This window comes from Diadema antillarum, unplaced genomic scaffold (genome assembly GCF_040938485.1).
Source record: "Diadema antillarum isolate AM-2024a unplaced genomic scaffold, OU_Dant_1.0 seq00000740_RagTag, whole genome shotgun sequence".
Classification (NCBI taxonomy): Eukaryota; Metazoa; Echinodermata; class Echinoidea; order Diadematoida; family Diadematidae; genus Diadema; species Diadema antillarum.
The window spans coordinates 859,276-882,752 of NW_027271638.1; the positions used below are offsets into that span (position 1 = coordinate 859,276).

The following is a 23,477-nucleotide window of genomic DNA, read 5'->3' on the forward strand; positions in this document are numbered from 1 at the left end:
AATCTAAACACAGCATAATTGGTCTCAGTGAAACTTGGCTCAAGGAAACGTCACCTTCTTCTCTATTTACCATAGACGGTTTTAAATTAGTTACCAACAACAGGATTACTAAAAGAGGTGGTGGTGTTGGTTTTTACGTCACGCAAAATTTAAACCATAAACTGTTAAATGAATATTGTATCATGTCTGAATGCCTTGAGAGTATTTTCATTGAGGTCATGACCCCTACTAAGGGGAATATCATTTTTGGGGAAATTTATAGACCTCCGCATTCCAACCTTAATGAATTCACTGAGCGGTTTCACAATCTTCTCTCTAATGATTATTTTGATACTAAGACATGCTTCATTATGGGTGATTTTAATATAAATCTTTTAAATTGTAATGACGCTTTATGCAGTCAAGATTTTCTTAATTTCATGTTGTCAAAATCCTTCATTCCTCTTATCAGGAAACCTACTCGGATATCTGATGCTACTTCTACTCTCATTGATAATATATTCGTTAATAATGTTTTTACTGATGTTACTTCTGGTATTGTAGTTTCTGATATCACCGATCATTTCCCGATATATGCGCTTGTACCACAGTTTTCTATTAGGAAAATGCCAACCCTTAATTCAGGTTCTCGTGATATGTCCGAATGTAATCTTGATAGACTTAGAGAGGGATTGAGGTCAGTTGATTGGTCCTCTGTTTATAACCAAAGAAATGTAAATTCGTCCTTATAAATATGTGTAATGTTTATATACCCTTATTTAGACGATTCAGATCAACGAATTATAAGAGAGTACCAAAACAACCATGGATTTCAAAGTCCCTACTTAGGTCTATCAATAGGAAGAATAAATTGTTTTACAGATACCGAAAATCTCCGAATGATGTAACCAAATCCCGTTATATTCGTTACCGCAATGTACTTACTTCTTCGTTGCGCTTAGCCAAGCAACTGTATTTTGCAAATCAGTTTGAAAAATGCAAGTTCGACATTAAAAGTACGTGGAGGGTGATAAACACAGCTTTGAAATCTAGCACTGTTACAAATTCCCCTACTCATATTTTGAATGACGGTCATCAAGTTGATGATCCACAGGAAATGGCCGATGTATTCAATGATTACTTTGTTAACTTAGGACCTGATCTTGCTAGCAAAATACCAAATACCCAGACAACTTTTCATTCTTTTTTAAAAGACAGGAATGTACAAACCATGTTTTTCATTCCTATTGTTGAAGAAGAAATCAAAGAAATTGTTGATAACCTAAATATTAAGAAAAGTATAGGTAATGATGGTATTTCGGTTTTTCTTCTGAAGAATATAATAAATGAAATAATTTCTCCACTCACTTATATTTTCAATCAATCTTTATCTAGTGGCAAAGTCCCAGATGATATGAAAATCGCTCGAGTTGTTCCCATATACAAAAAGGGTCCAAAAGAATTTGTGAGCAATTATCGCCCGATATCTTTCTTAACCTCAGTCTCAAAAATTCTTGAAAGGCTTGTTTATAAACGAACTCTTAGATTTCTTGTTAATTGCAATATTCTTTCTAATTTCCAATTTGGATTCAGAAAACAGCATAGCACAACTCACGCATTATTAGCCTTCATTGATAAAGTAGCTCATGCTTTAGATGATGCTTCCCACACCATCGGTGTTTTTCTCGATTTTTCGAAGGCTTTTGATACCATTGACCATCAAATTTTGCATTATAAGTTAAGCCATTACGGTATCCGTGGGAGGGCTTTAGAGTGGTTTAAAGACTATCTCACAAACAGAAAACAATTTGTTTATATAAATGGCTATGAGTCAGGTATGACGTCAACTTCTTGCGGTGTCCCCCAGGGTTCTCTTCTTGGCCCACTTTTATTCATCCTGTACATCAACGATCTCCAAAATTCGTCACAGATTCTTTCTTTTATTTGTTTCGCTGATGATACAAATTTATTTCTATCTCACCGCAATCCCAATACCCTCGTAAGTATAATGAATAATGAATTGAAATCTGTTCAGTCCTGGATTTACGCTAACAAGTTATCATTAAATGTTGATAAAACACATAAAACACATCATATATGTTATTTAGCAATTCCTTGCAAGTTATTCCTGATGTTAAGATTAATGATATTAACCTAACCCGAGTAGATAGTACAAAGTTTTTAGGACTTTACATCGATAGTGACCTTTCCTGGAAAACTCACTTTAATTTTTATGCAAAATTTTGTCACGAAATACAGGAATCCTAAACAAACTGAAACATTTTTTGCCCAACCATATCTTGCAGATTGTATATTCAACCATGATTTCCCCATATCTTAATTATGGAATTCTTGCGTGGGGTAACGCATCTAAATACTTACTGGATTCACTTTTTCTTCTTCAAAAGCGAGCGATCAGAATTATTAACCATGCTGGGTATTTATCTCACACTAACGCCTTATTTCAGAAAAATAAGATTTTAAAACTGATAGATTTGTTTGGTTATAATTTAGGTATTTTTATGTATAAACTTTCCTCAAAAGATCTTCCTGGTGTCTTTTTACAGATGTTCATAAGAAACAATTCTGTCCACCACTATCCAACTCGCCAGAGTGACGCTTATCACCTTCCACGAACTCGAACAGTTTTCGCTAAAAACACAATTATGTATACAGGTCCTAAATATTGGAATGATCTCCCAACAGAGGTTAAAGGCTGCTTGTCATTATCATCCTTTAAGCGTAAACTCAGACAGCATGTATTGAATAGCTGCAACACACAAGTGCACTAAAATTCCTTTTTATTATGCTGATAGCTGCTCTGTTATACTACTCGGTTGTTGCCATGTGAACAGACTCATGCATATACATTTTAGTTGCATGCTCTCTCAAATTCCTTCCCATCGGTGTTTTTCCTTCCACTTCTAGTAAGACCTTGGTCGTGTCGCATAGTTTCCCCTCCTTTCTTTTTTTCCTTTCTTTTATGCATCATTGCAGCTGGCTGGTATATCACATATAGGAATTGATTCATGTTCTCCATTTTTTTGATCTTTCCCCGTGTTTATGGAAGCCGGAATGTTTAAACCCTAATAGTACTTAAGTATTCACGTCATTGTCACTCCCATGTCTAAATTGCTATGAGAGCAACTGCTATAGTGTGCAGCATGTGGTTACTTGTTCTCATTTTATCACACACATAAATGCATGTGAGAAGAATCTTCTGAGCCCCGAGTAATAGTCATTCTCTTTTGTTTATCATTACTTTTGGTCTTAATTGTACCCGTGCTCCTCATCCTGTTCCCCTTACTAGGCTTTTGTTGGGACCTACACTCAACAAGCTTTGCTTTTTAGTAGGTTCCATCGTATTTCTCTTCGCATCCTTTACTTTGATTGAAAATGACACATCGACCGTTATGTATTACTTTTGTATTCCTATTTCTTCATGTATATATCCAAGCTGGACATTCTGTATTTTATTTTGTTATATACCATGTATTTTCCATCGAGAAATACGAAAATAAATTGAAATTGAAATTGAAATAATCAATGCCGACTTTCAAAGCAGTAGCACTATCCTTTCAAAAGTTATTAGAGCTGAAAGTGAAGAGTGTGGGCAAGGTTTTTCAGAAATGAAAAAGGGATTCTAAAAACACACCTAATCACACTATTCTACCAAAAATGTTCGAGATAAACTGCTAAAAAACACACTTTCCTGCCCGTTTTATGATACCAAATTTGAGCATAATGTAAAAGAAGACCCGCTCTTTCAGAAAATATGAAAAAGTCAAGTTTGGCTAGGTTGACCCATTTCACCTATTTTCAGTCCTCACGCAAAATCAGTGCGTGCGACTTTATGTTCGTTTTGAGGTGCACGGTCACATATATGAAAGGAAGCAATAGGAAATGATAAAAATGAAATGCAGGGGACCATCATCATAAGCTAAGCTTGACGAGGATGATGGCCCCAGGTAAAGAGATACATAAAGAAATTCTTGCCACTCACTGAGTGGGGGGTAATTGTGCAATGGGCTCAACGAAGAGATACATAAAGAAAATCTTGCCACTCACTGAGTGGGAAGTAATTGTGCGAAGGGCGTGCGGTGCAGTGCGGTGTGCATTGTGTTGGGATGAATCTTGGTTTGTACGTTGAGTGTTATTTTGTGTATCAGTGTGATGAGGTGAATGTTACTTCAGTTATGGCCGTGAACTCATTGTTTAGGGTGTTTGTTGACCAGGTGGTATGAATATTTATGTGTCAGAAGTATACTGGATTATGAGGGTGTTTTTTAGTTCTCGTTTGAAAATACGGTACTCATTGCATCCGTTTATTGAATTTGAGAAGCAAGGTAGGTTTAATAAACATTTATCTCATTGACGTTTAACCTCCAAAACAACGAGCCTGCGTCTAAGCCAGTAAGAGAGAAAGGTGTATAAGGACTGTCATGGAATAAAAATTATCTGAATTACTTTCCTAAGTTAACAAACGTTGGTGAAAGCGTTAAAACGGTGAAATATTATTCTTTGAGTGCGATATGTCCACTAGTCAAATAATATGGAAGGACTACAAGGAACTACAGCCATCACCCACTTATGGCATACTCAAGTAAACAATGTGATGACGCCCCAACTTATTAAGTAAATGGGTACAAATATCCCCTCCGTGAAGGTCGTTACTTCTGCGCTATTAGAGCTGTCGCGACATTGTACATCAAGGCATACAAACAGTCAAAAGGTATCTTAGAACACAGAAGCATTATCAAAAAGTGCTTGCTTCATTTTCTACGCGATTCGTTCTTGAATAGAATTAAGACAAGCAAGTTATCATACTGCTCTATTTTTAGTCTGAATAATGGAAATCACATCATTCCTAGTGTGGGAGAAAACAGGAATAAATTGAGGAGACATTAACTTGATCGGTAGATGGTATGGGTGATGCTTGAACTACACTTTAAAAAGTAGATTTTTCTTTCTGAGAGTCGTCTACGACCGTATTTTGCGGCTGGGCAGGCAGCCCTGTCACTACGGGCCCAAGAGGTGGTGCTACCTCGGTTGGATTGGTGACGGTGTAAGGTGTCATCGGTACATCTTCGCTGCCGTTTGGACGGGTAGACGACACAGGCCCCATGACGGCGGTGTAGTTCGGAGGCGGTGGGTAGAAGGTCGCTGGTGCAGGCTGCGTCGGATACGCAGCTGAACCTTGTACTGCAGTTCCGGTGGCGGATGGATAATTTCCACCGCTCACGGTGAAGGCAGTCACTGTATTCTGCGCCCCAGATGTCTTTTTCTTTGCCGACGCCCACGCAACGATGATAATGGCGACGAATGTAACAATGATGACCAACGCAACTACAACGATGATAGCTATCAACCAAGTTTCAAGACCACTGGAACCTGTAAAATATTGAACACAATTTGTTTTTGTTTTCAGTTCTTACTGGCATTAAAGAAACGTAGCAGAAACACAGGAAACATTAATTGTCCATGAACATTGAACCTCCGATGAGTAAATCGGACACCATTCGTGATTTTTGTTTTAAACATCAAGGTAGAACAACGTCGTTCCACCCCCCCCCCCCAGAAAAAGAAATAGAGTAGTATCGGCCAAAATAAAGAAAAATAAAATATGAGAAAGTTTAAAGTAGTTTCACTTTCTAACATGATAAAGCAACATTTGACTTTCTCGTTTCAGAAAGCAGGTGGGGAATGGCACTGCCTTTACCATTTCAATAGCAATTTGACGAAATGTGTACACTTCTTAAGAAATATAAAATTTGGTGAAATTCTTATTTTTCTTTATTATTGTTGCCAAGATCAGACGTCATTAAGTGTAGAACTCTCATTATCCAGCGATGATAGCATCAAACGTCACAAATTCTAAACTTTTGAACTAGTTGTCTAATTTTCCTTACACTGTCGCTGATATAATCTACTAATATTGCTGCTTTCCCTCAATCTCATTGATATTTGGACCCTGATTTTCTTGAAGTGTAGTCTTAAACACATACTTTATTCATAGTATGATAATATACAAATGTATTATATAGTAACAGCCGCATTGACTAACTTGGGGTTGTGGCGCTGCACTTCACTCCAATGTCTTCACTGTGTGTACAGTCGTTTTCGCCCCAAGTCCGGTGGGAACAATCGGCCAGGCTGCTCTCGTGACCGTAGCAATCGACGTCATCGAGGTGGATGGGGCCGACACCGCTTGCGACGTAATAGTCGTCATCGACGACGTAGGAGAATCCGAGCTGGCGGCAGACCACTTCGGCGTCGGAAGCATCCCAGTAGTCATTGCACACGGTTCCCCACTCGTTGTTGTAGTAGATCTCCACTCTGCCTTCATAGGAATACGATCCACCGGCCAAGCGGATGTTTCCTTCATCACCTGTTTAAAGCGGCACAATTTTGTTGAGGATTGAAATCGATCATTTCACATCTGAGTTCGTTTATCTCAGTTGACGAAGTAAGTCTAGCATCTAAACGTTATCCTTTCTCAGTTGTTAATGCTTGGTAATAGAAGGATAATATTTTGCAACGACCAGACTAAAAGAGTAAATAAATTCACAACGTCCTTTATCTCAGTCATTATCTATCCATCATCGTTATCATCATTACGATAATACCGTTCATGTGTGAATGTCTTCTATTTGTCTCCCTCTGTAAATGTTATTTGTTAAGATCGCAACTGCTGATCTGTGAATTAATGAACATGTAGGAGAAAAAGAACCACTTGGACTTGAACATATCCTCTACTGCTTTCCAGACAGCGACACTACCACCAGGCTTTCCCTGGTTGCCGGCAGTGACACAGTAAACATGAAACAAATACCCCAGCTCCGAAATTCCTACATTGTCTTGCATATTGAATGAAAGCAAGATATTATTCAAAGGGGTGGTATTATTGCTGAATAATACCACTGACAGCCTGGTGGTAGTGTCGCTTCCCAAAAAGCAGTAGATGACAGGTTCGAGTCCCACTGGTTTTCCCTTTTCCGACATGTTTGTTAACTTACAGATCAGCAGTTGTGATCTTAAGAGGTTTCATTTTTAGAGGGAGACAAATTGAAGACGCTCACACATGAACCTTTACCGCTCTGAATAATACATGTATCTTGCTTTGAAATTTCTGCAAGTGAAAACCAGCGACAGATCACACTAGTTAGCCCACATGTGAATCTCACAGTGAAAACTACTACAGTAAGGTCGGCGACTTGACTCAGTCGGTAACGCGTCTGCCTCATGATCCTAAGGACCTGGGTTCGAACCCTGGTCTGGACTCAGCAATGTTGTTTGTAATCATACCGTCCCCTTTAGCTAGAGGTAAATTACTCTACTCCCTCGGATAGGACCTTAAATGGAGCTCCCGTGTATGAGAGACTCACAGCTCATGCACGTAAAAGATCCCGCTTCATTCATTCATTACAAAGAGCAGGGTGTTTAACCCGGTGAAGTGGTCCCACATGTTCCCACCTCACATCCAAATGGATCCCATGGCAAGCCAGCTTAGCGTAGCTGAATGTGGAGAATCCATCCATCTTCTCAGATGGAAATGAACAAGCCCACACACACACACACAAACAGACAAACAAAAACACTGTACTTTTTTTAAGATTATCGTGAATACTTTACCATCCTATAATTATTGTATAATAATACATGTACTAACAAAGTAGGCTATGTAAATAACATGTATTCTGTTTCATTACCATAGAGCCCCCCGTAGCACTTGATTCCAGCAGGGGTGTTTAATGGACAGTAGATCAATTCCGCATTGTGGTAGCAATCGCTGAGTTTATCCTCACTCCCGTAGCAGATGACGGATGTTAACAGTACCGGTAGCCCCTGCGTCGAGCCGTAGTTCGCGTAGCTGGTGGTTCCACTCTCGAACCCAAGTTGACGGCAAACAACCTGCGCGTCCGTGTCGCTCCAGTACGAATCTGAGCACACGGTCCCCCATTGACCGCCGGAATAGACCTCGACCCGGCCCTCCCTAGGATTTGAGCCTCCGGACAACCGTACATCTCCCTCGGATACTGGAGAAAGGTAGGGGAATGTAAACATCTAATGGACTGCCAGATACTTCATCTTTCTGGTATGATGGTGTATCTGTAATTATCGATTTCTATCGTGTCTTTTTGATATATTATAAGGTTTCAAAAAGGTGAACAAGCCTTTTTTTGTCTTTGAGCACATTTTTGTTTTGTTAAGATACTAGTATTCGTTTTAATTCCTCAAATTTTCAATAAGGCTTTTAAATGCTAAACTTATAGATGATTACTGCTAAAATATTGCATAATTGGATTTGCAATGAATTCGTTCAGTTACCTGTGGTATTTTGTGTGTGTGTGTGTGTGTGTGTGTGTAACCTTCCATATGATTATCCAGGGATGTAATTTCAAATAACACCTACAGGCAATGGTTTGCATTTTTGAAATCTTGTACGCATGGTACTAGTACATAATTATCCGCTTTTTTTTTTTTTTTGGTTAAAGTAATAAAAATGTTCGTGCGTTTATGGTTTACGTTAAAACACTTCATGAATGAAAGATGAATTGGTTGCCCGCAGGCATATTCCATGGATTATTAAGTGTCAGATTAATATCTTAATGTTTTGTAATAACAATGAAAATATGTTTTAATAACTACATCCTGTTCGAATATTACAGTTGCACCCATAGTATTTAGAATGCTCAAAAGAATGATTCATTTTACTTTCTGTATAATTTTTTTTTGTTTCTAACAAAAATGTATTTAAATGTTTTATCCCCTGCACACAACTTTTTATTTTTCCCAAATTTAACATAGATGTCTTTACCTAGATTACCGCAAATGACGCCGGCGTCTTCCGAATGGGTGCAGTCGTGGTTGAACCAGCCATCAAACTGGCAGTCACTCAGCCGTTGTTCGCTGCCCGAGCAGGCAACTTCATCCAGCCAAATGGTTTGCGTGGTATTTCCCCGCCCGAAGTAGGCCGACCCCGGGGCGCCCGAAGCTTCGCGGTATCCGAGCTGTCGACATACCACGGCTGCATCGTTAATATCCCACCGGTCGTCACATACTGTACCCCACTCCCCGTTGTGGTAAATCTCCACGCGCCCTTCACCGGCCACCGCGCCACCTAGGAGGCGAATTTCTCCATCTACATAAGAGATGATTAACAGACAAATTTATGCTTGCCTGATAGTCATGTATGAGCTCAGATATGGAAAACAAATCAATCAATAGTATATGAGCTCCCCCGTGAAGAAATTTACATAAGCTCCAGTGGTTCTTATCAGCTCCCCTCCGAGACACAAGCTAATACTGAAATTATACAATAAGTAGTATTATATAAAATTATATCATAGATTATGATACAATAGTATATTAGGAACCATTAGGAGCTATAATATCACTATAGTTCCTAGGACGTTTTCTATGTGTTTGTTTTAGTATGAGTATTAGGGGAAGGCTCCAATGTTGTATGTGTTTTCGTACAACGACGACAACGACGACAATAATAACAAGCATGCTTATATATCAGTTTACTTCACATCTGTGTCTTTTGTTTTCTTTTCGGGAATTAACGCTAAAATGATTATGAAACAAAATGTAATCCTTTTGGAGGCTTTCATTACACTGTTACATATGGGTGACCAACAAGCAATCCCATAAATCATCGAAAACAACACTAAAACCACAAATATAATAAGAAAGTACGTACGTTGTACTGAATCAATATTGTTTCATTAGAAAATACCTCCCCGTTAAAAAAAAAGAAATGAAATATAATAATAAACACATTTAAAGACAAAACCATGTAATGCAAAAGAAACCAAGATATACGACCATCTATCAGTGTTATTGACATATCTGTTCAAAACACTTGTCTGCTGCAAGAACGCACGTTATCTCATGTTGACATAAAAAAAAGTGGTTGCGTTTTCTTGTGTTGTGTCAACTGTCCTTAATTAAAACTCACTGACTGCTGCATTATTCATCGTCAAAAGCATTACTTTCAGTTCTTATCAGATCTTTTCAGTAGAGTGCATGCATATTAGACTATTTAAATGTTTATTTGTACAGTTAGTATTACTTTATCCTTTACTGAATATATCGATTGCTGCTCTTTCAGAATATTCCCTTACCTAAAGATCCATGTCTGGCTACCTCTTTCTTCTTCTTTTTTTTCTTTTTTGTGGGGGGGGGGGGGGCGTTGTAGCGCAGGGACACACATAATACGCTTCTGGCACTTACATGTCAGACCTTTCGTACTTCTCTGAAATGTTTTCAAGTAGTACATTTACCTCTGTCAAACTTGTCGCTGTCATTTTTCACTTGACATTGTCTAACAAAGTGCTTACTTCTTAAAGACAATATTGTCTTTAAGAAGTAAGCACTTTGTTAGACAATGTCAAGTGAAAAATGACAGCGACAAGTTTCACAGAGGTAAATGTACTACTTGAAAACATTTCAGAGAAGTACGAAAGGTCTGACATGTAAGTGCCAGAAGCGTATTATGTGTGTCCCTGCGCTACAACGCCCCCCCCCCCCCAAAAAAAAAAGAAAAAAAAGAAGAAAGAGGTAGCCAGACACGGATCTTTAGGTAAGGGAATATTCTGAAAGAGCAGACTTTGAGCCTTCAAATTATATCTATCTCAATTCACTCACACTATCCCATTCTATCTTAATATTGGAAAGAAAACACCCACTGTAGCAAAGAGTGTAATATATCGAGTAAAGAGGCACGTATGGGGTCTACTCAAGCGTTTAAAATTCAAGTCTTACACCGTGCAATGAATGGGAAAACAAACGGTGTATGTAACTCCATAGCAGCAACATGACTGCATTATAAGCTTACGCTGAAACTGATGTTCATCTATTAAAACATTCTGTCCATGACTGATATCAACTTGGCAAGCAAGTAGTATCATCTTTTCAAAAGTTATTAGAGTTGGAGGTGAAAAGTGAGTATTCTTAAAGAAATGAAAATGGGCCTGCAAGGCATACCTAATCACTCCACAAAAAGATGGTATAAAAACACTGCTGAAAACACAATTCTGTTCGTTTTATGATCCCTCACTGAATCATATCCCAAACAAAATGAAGATCAAAAAAAATATTGCTTTTCAGAAAATACAAAAACTTATTATTGACTAGGTTGACCCGTTTAAACTGTTTAGAGTAAAAGAAGGACGGGTGACTTTTTGTTGGTTTTGTGATGCACAGTTACATATCATAGACGTAAAGAATGCTATAGCTAAAGTGATAATGGCAGGTATAAGCATGTCAAAGGTAAAAGGCTACAAAAAGTCGGAGATTATGATTCTCTGTAAATGACAAGAATAGTTCATGTGTCATTTTGGTTGACTAACTCACTGTTTTGTGTTTGTTTGTTTGTTTGTTTTTTCGTTTGGAAAAACACCCTTTTTATTCTACCTACTGTGAAAAAAAAAAAATGGTGGCTTAAAGACACCCAGTCGCGAGGATACATGGACATATTTCAGCCGCGGGCGGCAGCACGTAAACTCGCTTCCGAAGTTGCTACGAAGCGAAATGTGTGTGTGCGCAAGACATCCCTAAAGCAATGTATCGCGCTATAGTATCTCGATTGCTCGCGATCGCTTGCTGAGCGCGGGACAGTACGTTTTGTGTACGGTAATGTGAGTGATGTTCGCATGAGCTAGTAGCTAGCTGCGTATATTTCGTACGACTACGCATTCTCTTCATCGCATCGTCGATCGTCGTCACTCGTCAACTATACTGTAATCATCAGATCAGATCAGAATAGTGAGTGCAGACCACATTATAATAGATAGGGTGGCCATCATGGACGATGACACATCGTCATGGGTAGCGGATATTACCGCCGAGTTGTCTATTCTGAACGCGGACGATTGGGTCGGAGACCCTGCCTGTATCATGTACTTGCCCTGGCGTGTGTACATAAATTCAGGACGGGGAAGAGACTGTGCCCGTGCAGGGCCAACGGCCAACGGCCACAGTTGCACTGCACATTTATGCAGTATTTTTGCACTCTTCATTGTTTTACTAACTAATATGAAGAAGGTGAGCGTTGTATCACCTGCCTGGAATATACTATATGTAAGAAGCAATGCCGACACCCTTTCATTTGAGTAGGTAAACTCACAGTTATAGTTCTGTCAGCTTAGCCTGGTGTGAATAATCTTTAAAAAAAAGACACACACACACACACAAAGTGAACATTAAAACTCATAGATAAGTACATGACAAATAAGATGTAATGCCTTCTTCAGACAGGAGCATAAAGAAATTATTGTCTATCTCCCTCTTACACAAACAAACAGAACACTATTGTCTCAACAATACAGTGTGAAGGATAACCATTATAAATAAACCTATCACAGGTATCAGTATTTGAGGTTATGTGTGAAAAATGCCCTACAACCCTTACGAAAAAGTCCTGTGGTACTCCTGTGGTAATTACCACAGGACGGTACCACAGGACAGTACCACAGGAAAGTACCACAGGACAGTACCACAGGACAGTACCACAGGAATTGTCCTGTGGTATTTTGGGACATACCACAGGACAGTACCACAGGAATTCCTGTGGTATTTTGGGACGTACCACAGGAAAGTACCACAGGACCGGTACCACAGAACAGTACCACAGGACAGTACCACAGGAATTCCTGTGGTATTTTGGGACGTACCACAGGGCAGTACCACAGGAAATCCTGTGGTATTTTGGGACGTACCACAGGGCAGTACCACAGGACTAATACCACAGAACAGTACCACAGGAACTGTCCTGTGGTATTTTGGGACAGTACCACAGGACAGTACCACAGGTCGATCATTACCACACAGCATTACCACAGGGCAGTACCACACAGCATTTCCATGGTACCACAGGAGAGTACCACACAGGACAGATCGAAAAAAAAAAAATCTGGGAGAATTTTAGTCACATATCAAGGAATATTCCTGATAGGTGAGTGATGGATTTCAGGACAAACATGGCCCTACTTAATAACCTGTCCTACTCCTAACATATAACCTCAAACGAGAGTCTAATGGCCAAGTGCCAATCTAGTCATATAATAGATCTATATAGTCATATTCTATTCCTAGGTAGCCATCGACCGTATCAGTACATATATATATGGCCGTCTATCCGTAAAGCATTAAGGCATGGTTACTAACTCGGTTATACTTTATTATCAAGATATGAAATTACACTTTCATAACAATATCTATGATATTGGGAATAACATAACATAATTAGACAATCTTTCATAAAGTTCAAAGTAAGTTCCATCATTAATACTTTGACTTTTTAAGTCATATATGTATTTTCTAAAAATCTAGAGTGCTTTTTATGAATATTCATGAACTATGTAAAAATTTGTACCACAGGAGTACCACAGGAGTACCACAGGAGTACCACAGGAGTACCGTACCACAAGTCCTTATAAAATTGCTCATGCTTTACATCAGCACTTTCACTAAATAGGTAATACTGTAGGAGTATAGGACAGGATAAGTAATGGCAAATCAATTGCTATAATTCACAGCATAACTCATCTAGCAATTAATTGAGGAATATTAATATGTGCTTTTCTGTTTGTATTTTTATAATAAGCTTCAGTAGATTCTGCCCTACAATTTTCCTGTGTGGTACTCCTGTGTGGTATTGCTGTTTGATATTCTCCTGATGTGATAGTCCTCTGGTATAAAATGTTAAGGAAAAAAAAAGAATATCCTGTAGCATTTTTCTGTGGTACTTACGAATTTAATTTGCTGTGTGGTACTTCTGTGTGGAATAGCACCATATTATGATTTTCCTGTGGGATTTTGGACAGTTCCTGTGGTACTCTCCTGTGGTATATCGAAAATTACCACAGGAATTCCTGTCGTACTGTTCTGTGGTACGTCCCAAAATTCCACAGGACAATTCGTGTGGTACTGTCCTGTGGTACGTCCAAAAAAACCACAGGACAAGTCATGTGGTACTGTCCTGTGGTACTATCCTGTGGTACTTTCCTGTGGTACTGTCCTGTGGTACTGCCCTGTGGTACTGTCCTGTGGTACGTCCCAAAATACCACAGGACAAGTCGTGTGGTACTGTCCTGTGGTACTATCCTGTGGTATGTCCCAAAATACCACAGGACAAGTCGTGTGGTACTGTCCTGTGGTACTATCCTGTGGTACTGTCCTGTGGTACTGCCCTGTGGTACGTCCCAAAATACCACAGGACAAGTCGTGTGGTACTGTCCTGTGGTACTATCCTGTGGTACTGTCCTGTGGTACTGCCCTGTGGTACTGTCCTGTGGTACGTCCCAAAATACCACAGGACAAGTCGTGTGGTACTGTCCTGTGGTACTATCCTGTGGTACTGTCTTGTGGTATGTCCTAAAATACCACAGGACAAGTCGTGTGGTACTGTCGTGTGGTACTGTCGTGTGGTACTATCCTGTGGTACTGTCCTGTGGTACTGCCCTGTGGTACGTCCCAAAATACCACAGGAGAAGTCGTGTGGTACTGTCCTGTGGTACTATCCTGTGGTACTTTCCTGTGGTACTGTCCTGTGGTACTGCCCTGTGGTACTGTCCTGTGGTACGTCCCAAAATACCACAGGACAAGTCGTGAGGTACTGTCCTGTGGTACTGTCCTGTGGTACGTCCCAAAATACCACAGGACAAGTCGTGTGGTACTGTCCTGTGGTACTATCCTGTGGTACTTTCCTGTGGTACTGCCCTGTGGTACTGTCCTGTAGTACGTCCCAAAATACCACAGGACAAGTCGTGTGGTACTGTCCTGTGGTACTATCCTGTGGTACTGTCCTGTGGTACGTCCCAAAATACCACAGGACAAGTCGTGTGGTACTGTCCTGTGGTACAATCCTGTGGTACTTTCCTGTGGTACTGTCTTGTGGTATACTGCTCTGTGGTACTGTCCTGTGGTACTGCCCTGTGGTACTGTCCTGTGGTACGTCCCAAAATACCACAGGACAAGTTGTGAGGTACTGTCCTGTGGTACTGTCCTGTGGTATGTCCCAAAATACCACAGGACAATTCCTGTGGTACTGTCCTGTGGTACTATCCTGTGGTACTTTCCTGTGGTACTGTCCTGTGGAACTGCCCTGTGGTACTGTCCTGTGGTTCGTCCTATAGAATACCACAGAACAAGTCGTGTGGTACTGTCCTGTGGTACTATCCTGTGGTACTTTCCTGCTGTACTCTCCTGTGGTACGTCCCAAAATACCACAGGACAATTCATGCGGTACTGTCCTGCTATGTGGTACTGTCGTGTGGTATACGTCCCAAAATACAACAGGTCAATGTGTGTGTATACTGTCTTGTGGTACTGTCCTGTGGAACTTTCCTGTGGTAATGTCCTGTGGTACTGCCCTGTGGTACATCCCAGAGTACCACACGAGCCTGTGACACAGTACCACACAGTTCCTGTGTTAACATATATTTGTGTGGTACATTGTGTGGTACCAACCAGTACCACACGGAGTACCACATGAGCCTGTAAAACAGTACCGCACAGTTCCTGTGGTAACATTTATTTATGTGGTACATTGTGTGGTACTGACAAGTACTACAGGGAGTACCCTACAAGCCTGTGGTACAGTACCACACAGTTCCTGTGGTAACATTACAAGTGTGTGGTACATTGTGTGGTACCGACGAGTACCACAGGGAGTACCACAGGACTTTTTTGTTAGGGAAATTAATGAAAATCGCGGACAGTAGACCTTTGTCCATAGTCAACTCAGTGTAACATCGCAAAGCCATTGTAATGGGTTAGCTTTCTACCAAACACTGATTAAAATACCAATCAGAGGCGTACCTTTGATCAACAAATAAGGGATGTGCCACGGATACCAATTAATCGTACTTGATGAAGCTCATACCTAAACATATTAGCATGTTACAAACTGATAGGTTCATATTGCCCCTTGACCTATGACCAATATCTGTATTAGAATTAAAACAATGGATTCTTATGAACTGTTGTTCATCAACAACTTCCACACCAATCAACATCCCTATTAGACACTCCTATATGAAGATGTGAAGGTAAATAAAACTGTAACTTTCACGTACAAGGGTATTGTACGTACACTACTGTAACTCTGTAGTTACTACCACTGACCTGACACTGTCGGTGTACCCAAACTTTTACGAATTTCAACTGTAAAGGATCAATTTTTTTTTCTTCAGAATTTACATTTCAACATACTTGTAGAAATTCACATGAAAAGATGTACACTTCACTGGATCACTTGAATTTGGTTTCAAATTATTGGACCAAATGCTTTGGAAGTTTGACTATAAATGCAACATAGATGCCTGAAACTTTTGCCAAGCTTATGAAAATTACAATCTTTATCAAAATTCCTTAACCAAACTTAAAATGTAGGGCCCCTAAATATGATGAAAGAGGAGACTTTGCTATACAGTTAAATCAATGGGGACAAACAGTATTTGAATCGCAGCCATGAAATCTGGCTATGCAAATTTAACCTGGATTGTTGACGCTAGCTGCTCAGGAAAGTGACCTCTCTGTATCTATCTAGATTCTACATTTGCACATGAAATACTTTAAATTCTCAATACTGTGATGACAAAAAACTTACCACTACTTGCGATTCCCTGACTAATGACATTTGCTGCCTACTGCTGGGTCAGTTTTTAAGAAGCGATAAACTGACCCAGCAAATGTCATTTCGATTACGGCGTTATCATAATTTGACATAAATGAGAACTTAGAGAAGTTTTTCGCGGAATTATACATAGAAAAATAGGCCTACTTGTCGATGAAACGCAAAGGCCCTAGCAGTTAAAGATAGATTAGAAAAAGTCATTCCACTTCAATCATTGATTCATGTAATAGACTTCTAACGTTACTTACACATCATCTGGATCTGGATTCCTTGAAGTTGTTGACTTGGTCAGCTGGGGTTGCTTGATTGGCGTAAGCCGTGGCATTACAATTCCACCGTGCATGCCGTAACACGAATTTGCACATTCTAAATTCCTGCAAAACTGTTCATGCAACTCCAGCAAGTGGAAAGCAAATTTTTCATCGGCACGCTGACGCTGAAGCTTCCCCCTCTGCCACTGGTCTCTTACTTGTCCTAACCAGGGAGGTGAGAGGAAACCTCCCTGTCCTAAGCATGCTAAGAACACGTCTCTCTGCGTTCTCCACTCGTCGATAGCGTCAAACAAGTAGATACGTTTTACTCGAGTTGGACGGCTGTTTTGATCTCCATTGTGAGGTTTCATTACTAAACCAAAGCCAAGGCTAATCCGAAACAGTACACGCATACCACACACATTATTGATATTGACATACCGGTACCGACGACTTTATACCAACTTTGTTATGTTCCGATCCGGCCCAACATACTGTAACACAGCTGACGCAGCAGACAATTGCCAATGAGATCAAAACAACCCGCCATATGGCCATGAGCATTGCAACTTGCTATACATGAAGTTTAGAGTTTTAATATTTCTTCATCAAAGCATATTCATAAATACCAAATATTAAACAACGTAATATATGAATGATTTAAAATATTGTTATATAATATTTTCAGACATTTTAAAATATTATTGCTTAGATTGCTGAAATTGGCACCATAGTGCAAATAAACAGAGACTGCAGCCAGATACGTACGTACGTACACTACACCACACAGCTCTACTGTTGTGTCGCGACGCGACGGGGACCCGTAGGAGAGATTTTCATGCACATGGCTGTTGTGCGGTTTTGTGCGTGCACCCATTCGGCCCCATTCGGTAGGTATTCGGGCGTCCATGTTGAAATTACAGTGGACGGCTCGCACGGCTCTCGTGCCCCATCTGGTTTTCGCTGGTGCGCTGCGTAGCGTCGTGTTCGGCATTCGGTACGTACGGGGGTACAATAACGGGAGGAGCAGCTTGTCGTGCTTTTCTACTGAGCTGCGAATCGCCTGCGACGACCGATTGCCTTTAAAACCGAACTGAAATTGAGGTATAATGAGTTTTTGTTTTGTTTTGTTTTGTTTTGTTTAGATGGACAGGCTCTACTTTTTCAACAGTTAAATGGGAAGTGCACTTGTGCACAGCAAGCTACCTTAATCTTTCAAAACTTCAAATCGTCTCTCCCTTCCCTATGAAGCTGCACCTCCTTAAACTCTCTCTTATTTCAAGCACTTCGGAATGGTTTGGAATTATTCAATGTTAACAAAGTGAATTTAATTCTAAACCTTAAACTCGTTTAAACTAAGAACAATAATGGAAGTTCATTTTTATTTTTAGCCTACTTCTGGGGGGTTTTGAGCTGGGTGGCTATAATGTGAACTACTGTTCAACAATGTTCAACCATGTGTTGTTTCTTTGATACTTTGCCTGTAATATTAAATTGGATTAAGTTTTACTTTTATTCTTCAACATATCATTATACACTTCGCTCTCTTGTTTTGTAATGAAGAAACAATGTTGACAATTCATCGTTAGATGAGAACATACAACAAAAAAGCGAAACATCATACTGGCTTAATTTACATTGTAATCAATCAATGAAGGGAATACCATGTAGAGTACAATATTTCTATATGTGCAATGATAACCAAGTACTGACTATTAATCTTTGAAAGATTGTATGATTGGGAAGGAATAGATGTGACAAACAATTACAATTAATTAGACATGATCTTCGAGTGGATGAAAAAATAGATTGGCGACGCCTATCATGAGGGAACGAGGGTCTTTATTGATCAACATTGGCCTAACAGGTAAAGAAACTCATCAAAAGTAGCATGACTGTAAAACAAGTATTAATGATGATTGTACATATTTTTTTTTCTGCAATTTTCAGTGGAATATTTCTCGCCATTGGTGTGGTATAGGCTAGATCATGGACACTGATTGGTTCAAAGCAGTTGACATGACTCAGCATATTGCAGCATATGCATAATTAATATCTTTAGCTTTAGTGTTTTTAGGTAGTGAATATAAACGAAAGGTTAACTAACCTACACACAAAACAAGCACATGGTATGTGATGATGTCGCCACAGGCAAACGTAAGAACACTCGTTGTCTGGTTCCATACTCACAAAGCAGTACCAGTCAAATATAAGCTTTGAATTACACAGCAAAGACCAATCACCTATTGTTCGGAACTGTGTTTTCACGATTGGCTATGATGACGTTTGCTGTAAAATTGATATTGAATAATAACTCCGTCAATATAGTGATGAAAATACGCAAAATATCCTCTACGAATTCGTATTAATCAACGTTACCATTCTGCGCTGCTGCTGATCCCAGGAGAGCTATGTGCATTAACAAAATGGCGCACTTTTCCATTCTGCCAAGAGGCCTGCAAAACGGTATCTTTCGGCGGGATCTGTATATTCTTCTGAGACACAGTGAACGCAGTGTAGATCAAACATGCAAATGTGCCTTGACCAAAGCGATCATATTAACTAAAAGTCATCATTCTTCATTCTCGCGTCGTTTTACAAACACACTTTGAACCTCTTACTATACAAGTAAAAAGGCAATGTGTCGGGTGTACGCCCTCGGTATATGTGCACGTACCAGTCGTACAATCATTTGTGTGACGCTGTTTGACAATACCTTTCTGTATGCAAGATGTATGCTCAAAAATTTGCCCGACCTCTCCAAATGTTTACTCGAGGCAAATTTTTGGGAAAAATAGTATATTGGAAAGGTTACGCTTCATTATATTATGATTATCTATCACGCATGTATATATATATATATATATATATATATATACATACATATATATAATCATGTGTGTGTGTGTGTGTGTGAGTGTGTGTGTGTGTGTGTGTGCGTGTACATGTGTATTTGAAAATGCACTTTGTTATCAAGTCCATATTTTTCATCGTGATTTATCATTATGTTGACATTGTTTCATTCTAAAATATTCTGAATGCACTACTGACTTACAATGTTGATATCAATATAGGTGTCGGTTTTGAAGAATAGAATAAAATTTATTATACGTTTTAAACTTGAAAATGGATTGAACAACAAAGAAAACATAATAATTATAGTGCTTAACCTTCAAATCTTTAATAACATATTACAATGTACAAGAAGGAGACAAGATCCCTTAATGTTAAAAGAGGACCAGTGCAAACTTACTGTAATCAACTTTTCTGTTTTCTTTAATACAAAAGGTAAAAATGATCAAGGGAAAAAGAAGTACATGTTCACAGCCATAAAACCATAAAACAAACACTGGACACACATACATGCACACACACACACACACACACACACACACAAGGACAAATAACGACTATAATTATTAATGTATGCGGATATGAGTGGGCTTACACATACACAGACACACGCACCCTCCAACCGCTATACATCGCATTATTTACAAGAAACAGACAATACCATCCACTGTACCTCTGATTTTCAGCTGGTATGGAGAAAGTTCAAGACAAAAATGTTCAATAGCAAATGTTAAAAAAATAGATGAGGAGTGCTTTTGACAAGGTTCTGCAACCTGAAGAGAATTGACATGTAGTCATACATTAGCCAGTGCTAAAAGAGTCTCATGTGCGGTCAGTTTTTTAGTAATTCGGAAAAGAAAAGTTTGTTCTGGCTGTTGCAATAAAAATATAATTCAAATCAGCAATTAAAAAACTGCATCGAACACCTGGCATGCGGCATTCTTCCATACCTTTATAGGCCATACAGAACAAGGAGATACAACCAAAGCATGCAATGACTCTAATAAGCGTCAATAAAAGGATGAACACATCTAAAGGCAGCTTATGTCACCAAGAAAACACTACATTTACATTAAGACAAGGCATTACTTTTGGTAATCTGACCATATGAACGTGATATTGGAACAATCTAGAAAGGTAATATATCAGGAGACCACAAATGAGACAAGAGAATTTACTTTAGATGTTCCAACACCTTGATGAATTCCTATTAAAGATTCTGTCGTGACATAATGCATTATTACGCTTCCTTTATCTTCAAGGTTCCAACACCAAAAGTAATTAAAGATTCCACGAGAAATCGTATTATTGCACTCTTTTTATAAATCAACGCTCTCAACTATAGACTGTCATGCTATAGACACAGATAATTATGTAATTTTCATTTGTGTATTATATGGGACATACATCCATCATGCAAATAATGGCGATGTGTAAACACATACACACACACACACACACACACACACACACACACCTATATATATATATATATATATATATATATATATGGGTCAGAATTTTGAACGATGTACAATTGAGCCAAAACAAGGCAAATTTTAAAAAAGTAGGAAATTCTCCAAATCACTTATCTTACCTGAAAGAGTATAACTCAAGCTTTGATATGAACCCAATTATACTAGGATTTTCCCAGAGGAACAAGTTTTTATTCACCGAGGAGGTTAACCATGTCCAGAGCAGCGAACGTCCGTGGGGAATAGTAATGCACTTATATTTGAATACCATTTAACATAGTCTGCAACGATCTGATTCAGTTCAAAATCGTAACGAAATACCTTAAGGGACAGGTGGACTGTTGGCAGAATATCAAGTTTGTACTCTTAACCTGTACGTAATGGTAGACAACTGATGATTTAACCGAATTCGTCATTTCTGTTGAAATATTGCTCTTCCGCTAAACACTTTCTCCACTTTACGCGCATTTTACAGAAACTCAATATTTCGACCTCTTATTTCACTATCCCATACTTTAATCCTCACTCCCAAATAATAACATACCCTTCTATCATGTATCTGATCTAGGCAGTCTCTATAACCCAACAAACATAGCATAGTCTTCATCACGGAGGTTCGCAGATAGCTCACGGACGTTCGGAACAAACAAGATATTGAACAATGCAGCTCTCTTGAGTTGGAAACGCATTCTACTCATAACCAAACGCAATTTCATGTCATGAACAAACTCCTCCGCAAAATCCTGAATAGATATTACCAATTCTGAATTATAAAAGCTTGTTTATCTTCTCATACAGAGGAATCAAAGATTTTTTTCCATCTCTCGTAAATGAAAGTAGAATCGTTCGTGTAATCTCAGTGACGTAGTCCATCCTTGAGAACGAATATATTTATCAAACTTTCGTTATCACAAAGTAAAGATTCAGGTCCTAAATTTGTTAGCTAAAGTCTACAATGCAAAATTCGCTTTTAGCGAACATGGTCACAGCTAACTATGACATAGAATTAACAAAGAAAAACACAAGAAATGTGCTCCGTTATAGAAATTCGAAGTTTAGCTTGGGAGGGCAAACGAATACGTTAGGAAGAAATCCCTCTGCGTTTGCTTCTTGTTTTACACACTGTTACCGAGGAGAATTTGTGTTATTATATTAGTTAGAAATGATATTAGGTACGATACTGCGAAGTTTCGTTATAACAAGACACAATAAGTCCATGTAACGTGGATGGATGTTTGTGACTTCGATATTATACAATATGGTTTGTTATAACAAACATTTTGTAGCGCGTCATTTCGGAGGCTCGTTATTCATACAGTTTGTCAATCCGAAAATTGATAGAGTTCGTATAATCATGAAGCTTTTTTTATTCGGTAAATGACAGGAATCTCCGAAGGTTAATCGAAAGGTTTATTGATTGGAACATGAACAATCAGGTTCGCTTATCCCAATGTGGAGAAACAAGTTAACAACCAAATCCTCCAAATTTCAAAACCTCATAATAACCGTTTTCACCTTGGTGAATGTCAGGCCAATTTCACTTTTATAAGAACGGACCTAAAAGTGACGAACCTTAATATTTAATTTTCGGACTAACAAACTTTCTGAATAAGAACATTTTTAATAAGAAACCTTCCGAATTAACTACGATTTTTTATTTTATTTTCGGAATAGCAAACCTTTGGACATTCGGATTAACGAATCTTCGGAACAGCGCACGTATCAAAGTGCAACCTTTACCCTATTCTTAATCACTGCTTTTTTAGTATGTGTTTTCAAAGTAAGCACAAAAGCACAAACAAATTGACGATCTGTCTGTCTCTTAAATGTAAAATGAAAAAAAAAAAAATCTTGGAAACAATTACAGATTAACATTACTTTTCATTAACTAGTATAAAAAAACACTTTATCATGAGAAGCGGAGGATTTGCGTGGTTTCATCAGATAATAATTGTATATTGCATTATTTTTGTTCGCTTGTGACCGCATTTCGATGAATAAAAAAAATAAGCAAAGAAAAAAAAAATATCCAGAGGAATAGGGAGTGCACTGGCAATTCTTTTCTCTATTTGTTGGAGCCCGATTTCTTCTTTGTTTCTTCTCATTTTCATTCAACTGCTTCCACGTCCTTTTGAAACTTTTCCGTTTCTTCTTCAACACATGCCCATTACAGACTTCATCCGTCATTATCCTGAATGTGATTGCGTAGCACTTTTCGGATTTGTTTTGGTTTGTTTTGTCTTGTTTTTGTTTTCTACTTGGTCGCAGCATGTT

At 38.9% G+C, this 23,477-nt stretch overlaps 1 protein-coding gene across 1 annotated transcript; it reads right to left on the bottom strand.

Moving 5' to 3' along the window:
- Nucleotides 1–3,906: 3,906 nt before the first annotated feature.
- On the bottom strand, nt 3,907–19,526 carry LOC139738383 (CD5 antigen-like). The gene is made up of 5 exons (XM_071649019.1): nt 19,255–19,526; nt 8,798–9,121; nt 7,689–8,015; nt 6,044–6,367; nt 3,907–5,370 (listed from the first exon to the last, which is right to left on the bottom strand). Exons 1-5 carry the CDS (start codon nt 19,316–19,318, stop codon nt 4,928–4,930), a joined length of 1,482 nt encoding a protein of 493 aa, XP_071505120.1. The 5' UTR covers nt 19,319–19,526; the 3' UTR covers nt 3,907–4,927.
- Nucleotides 19,527–23,477: the final 3,951 nt, after the last annotated feature.

Coding starts and splice junctions, on each gene's coding strand:
- LOC139738383 (XM_071649019.1), bottom strand. CDS start 19,318: ATGGAAAAGTGCGCCATTTTGTTAATGCACATAGCTCTCCTGGGATCA. Junction 8,016..8,797: donor CGTCATTTGCGGTAATCTAG/GTAAAGACATCT, acceptor ACCTTTCTCCAG/TATCCGAGGGAGATGTACGG. Junction 6,368..7,688: donor GTGCTACGGGGGGCTCTATG/GTAATGAAACAG, acceptor CGCTTTAAACAG/GTGATGAAGGAAACATCCGC.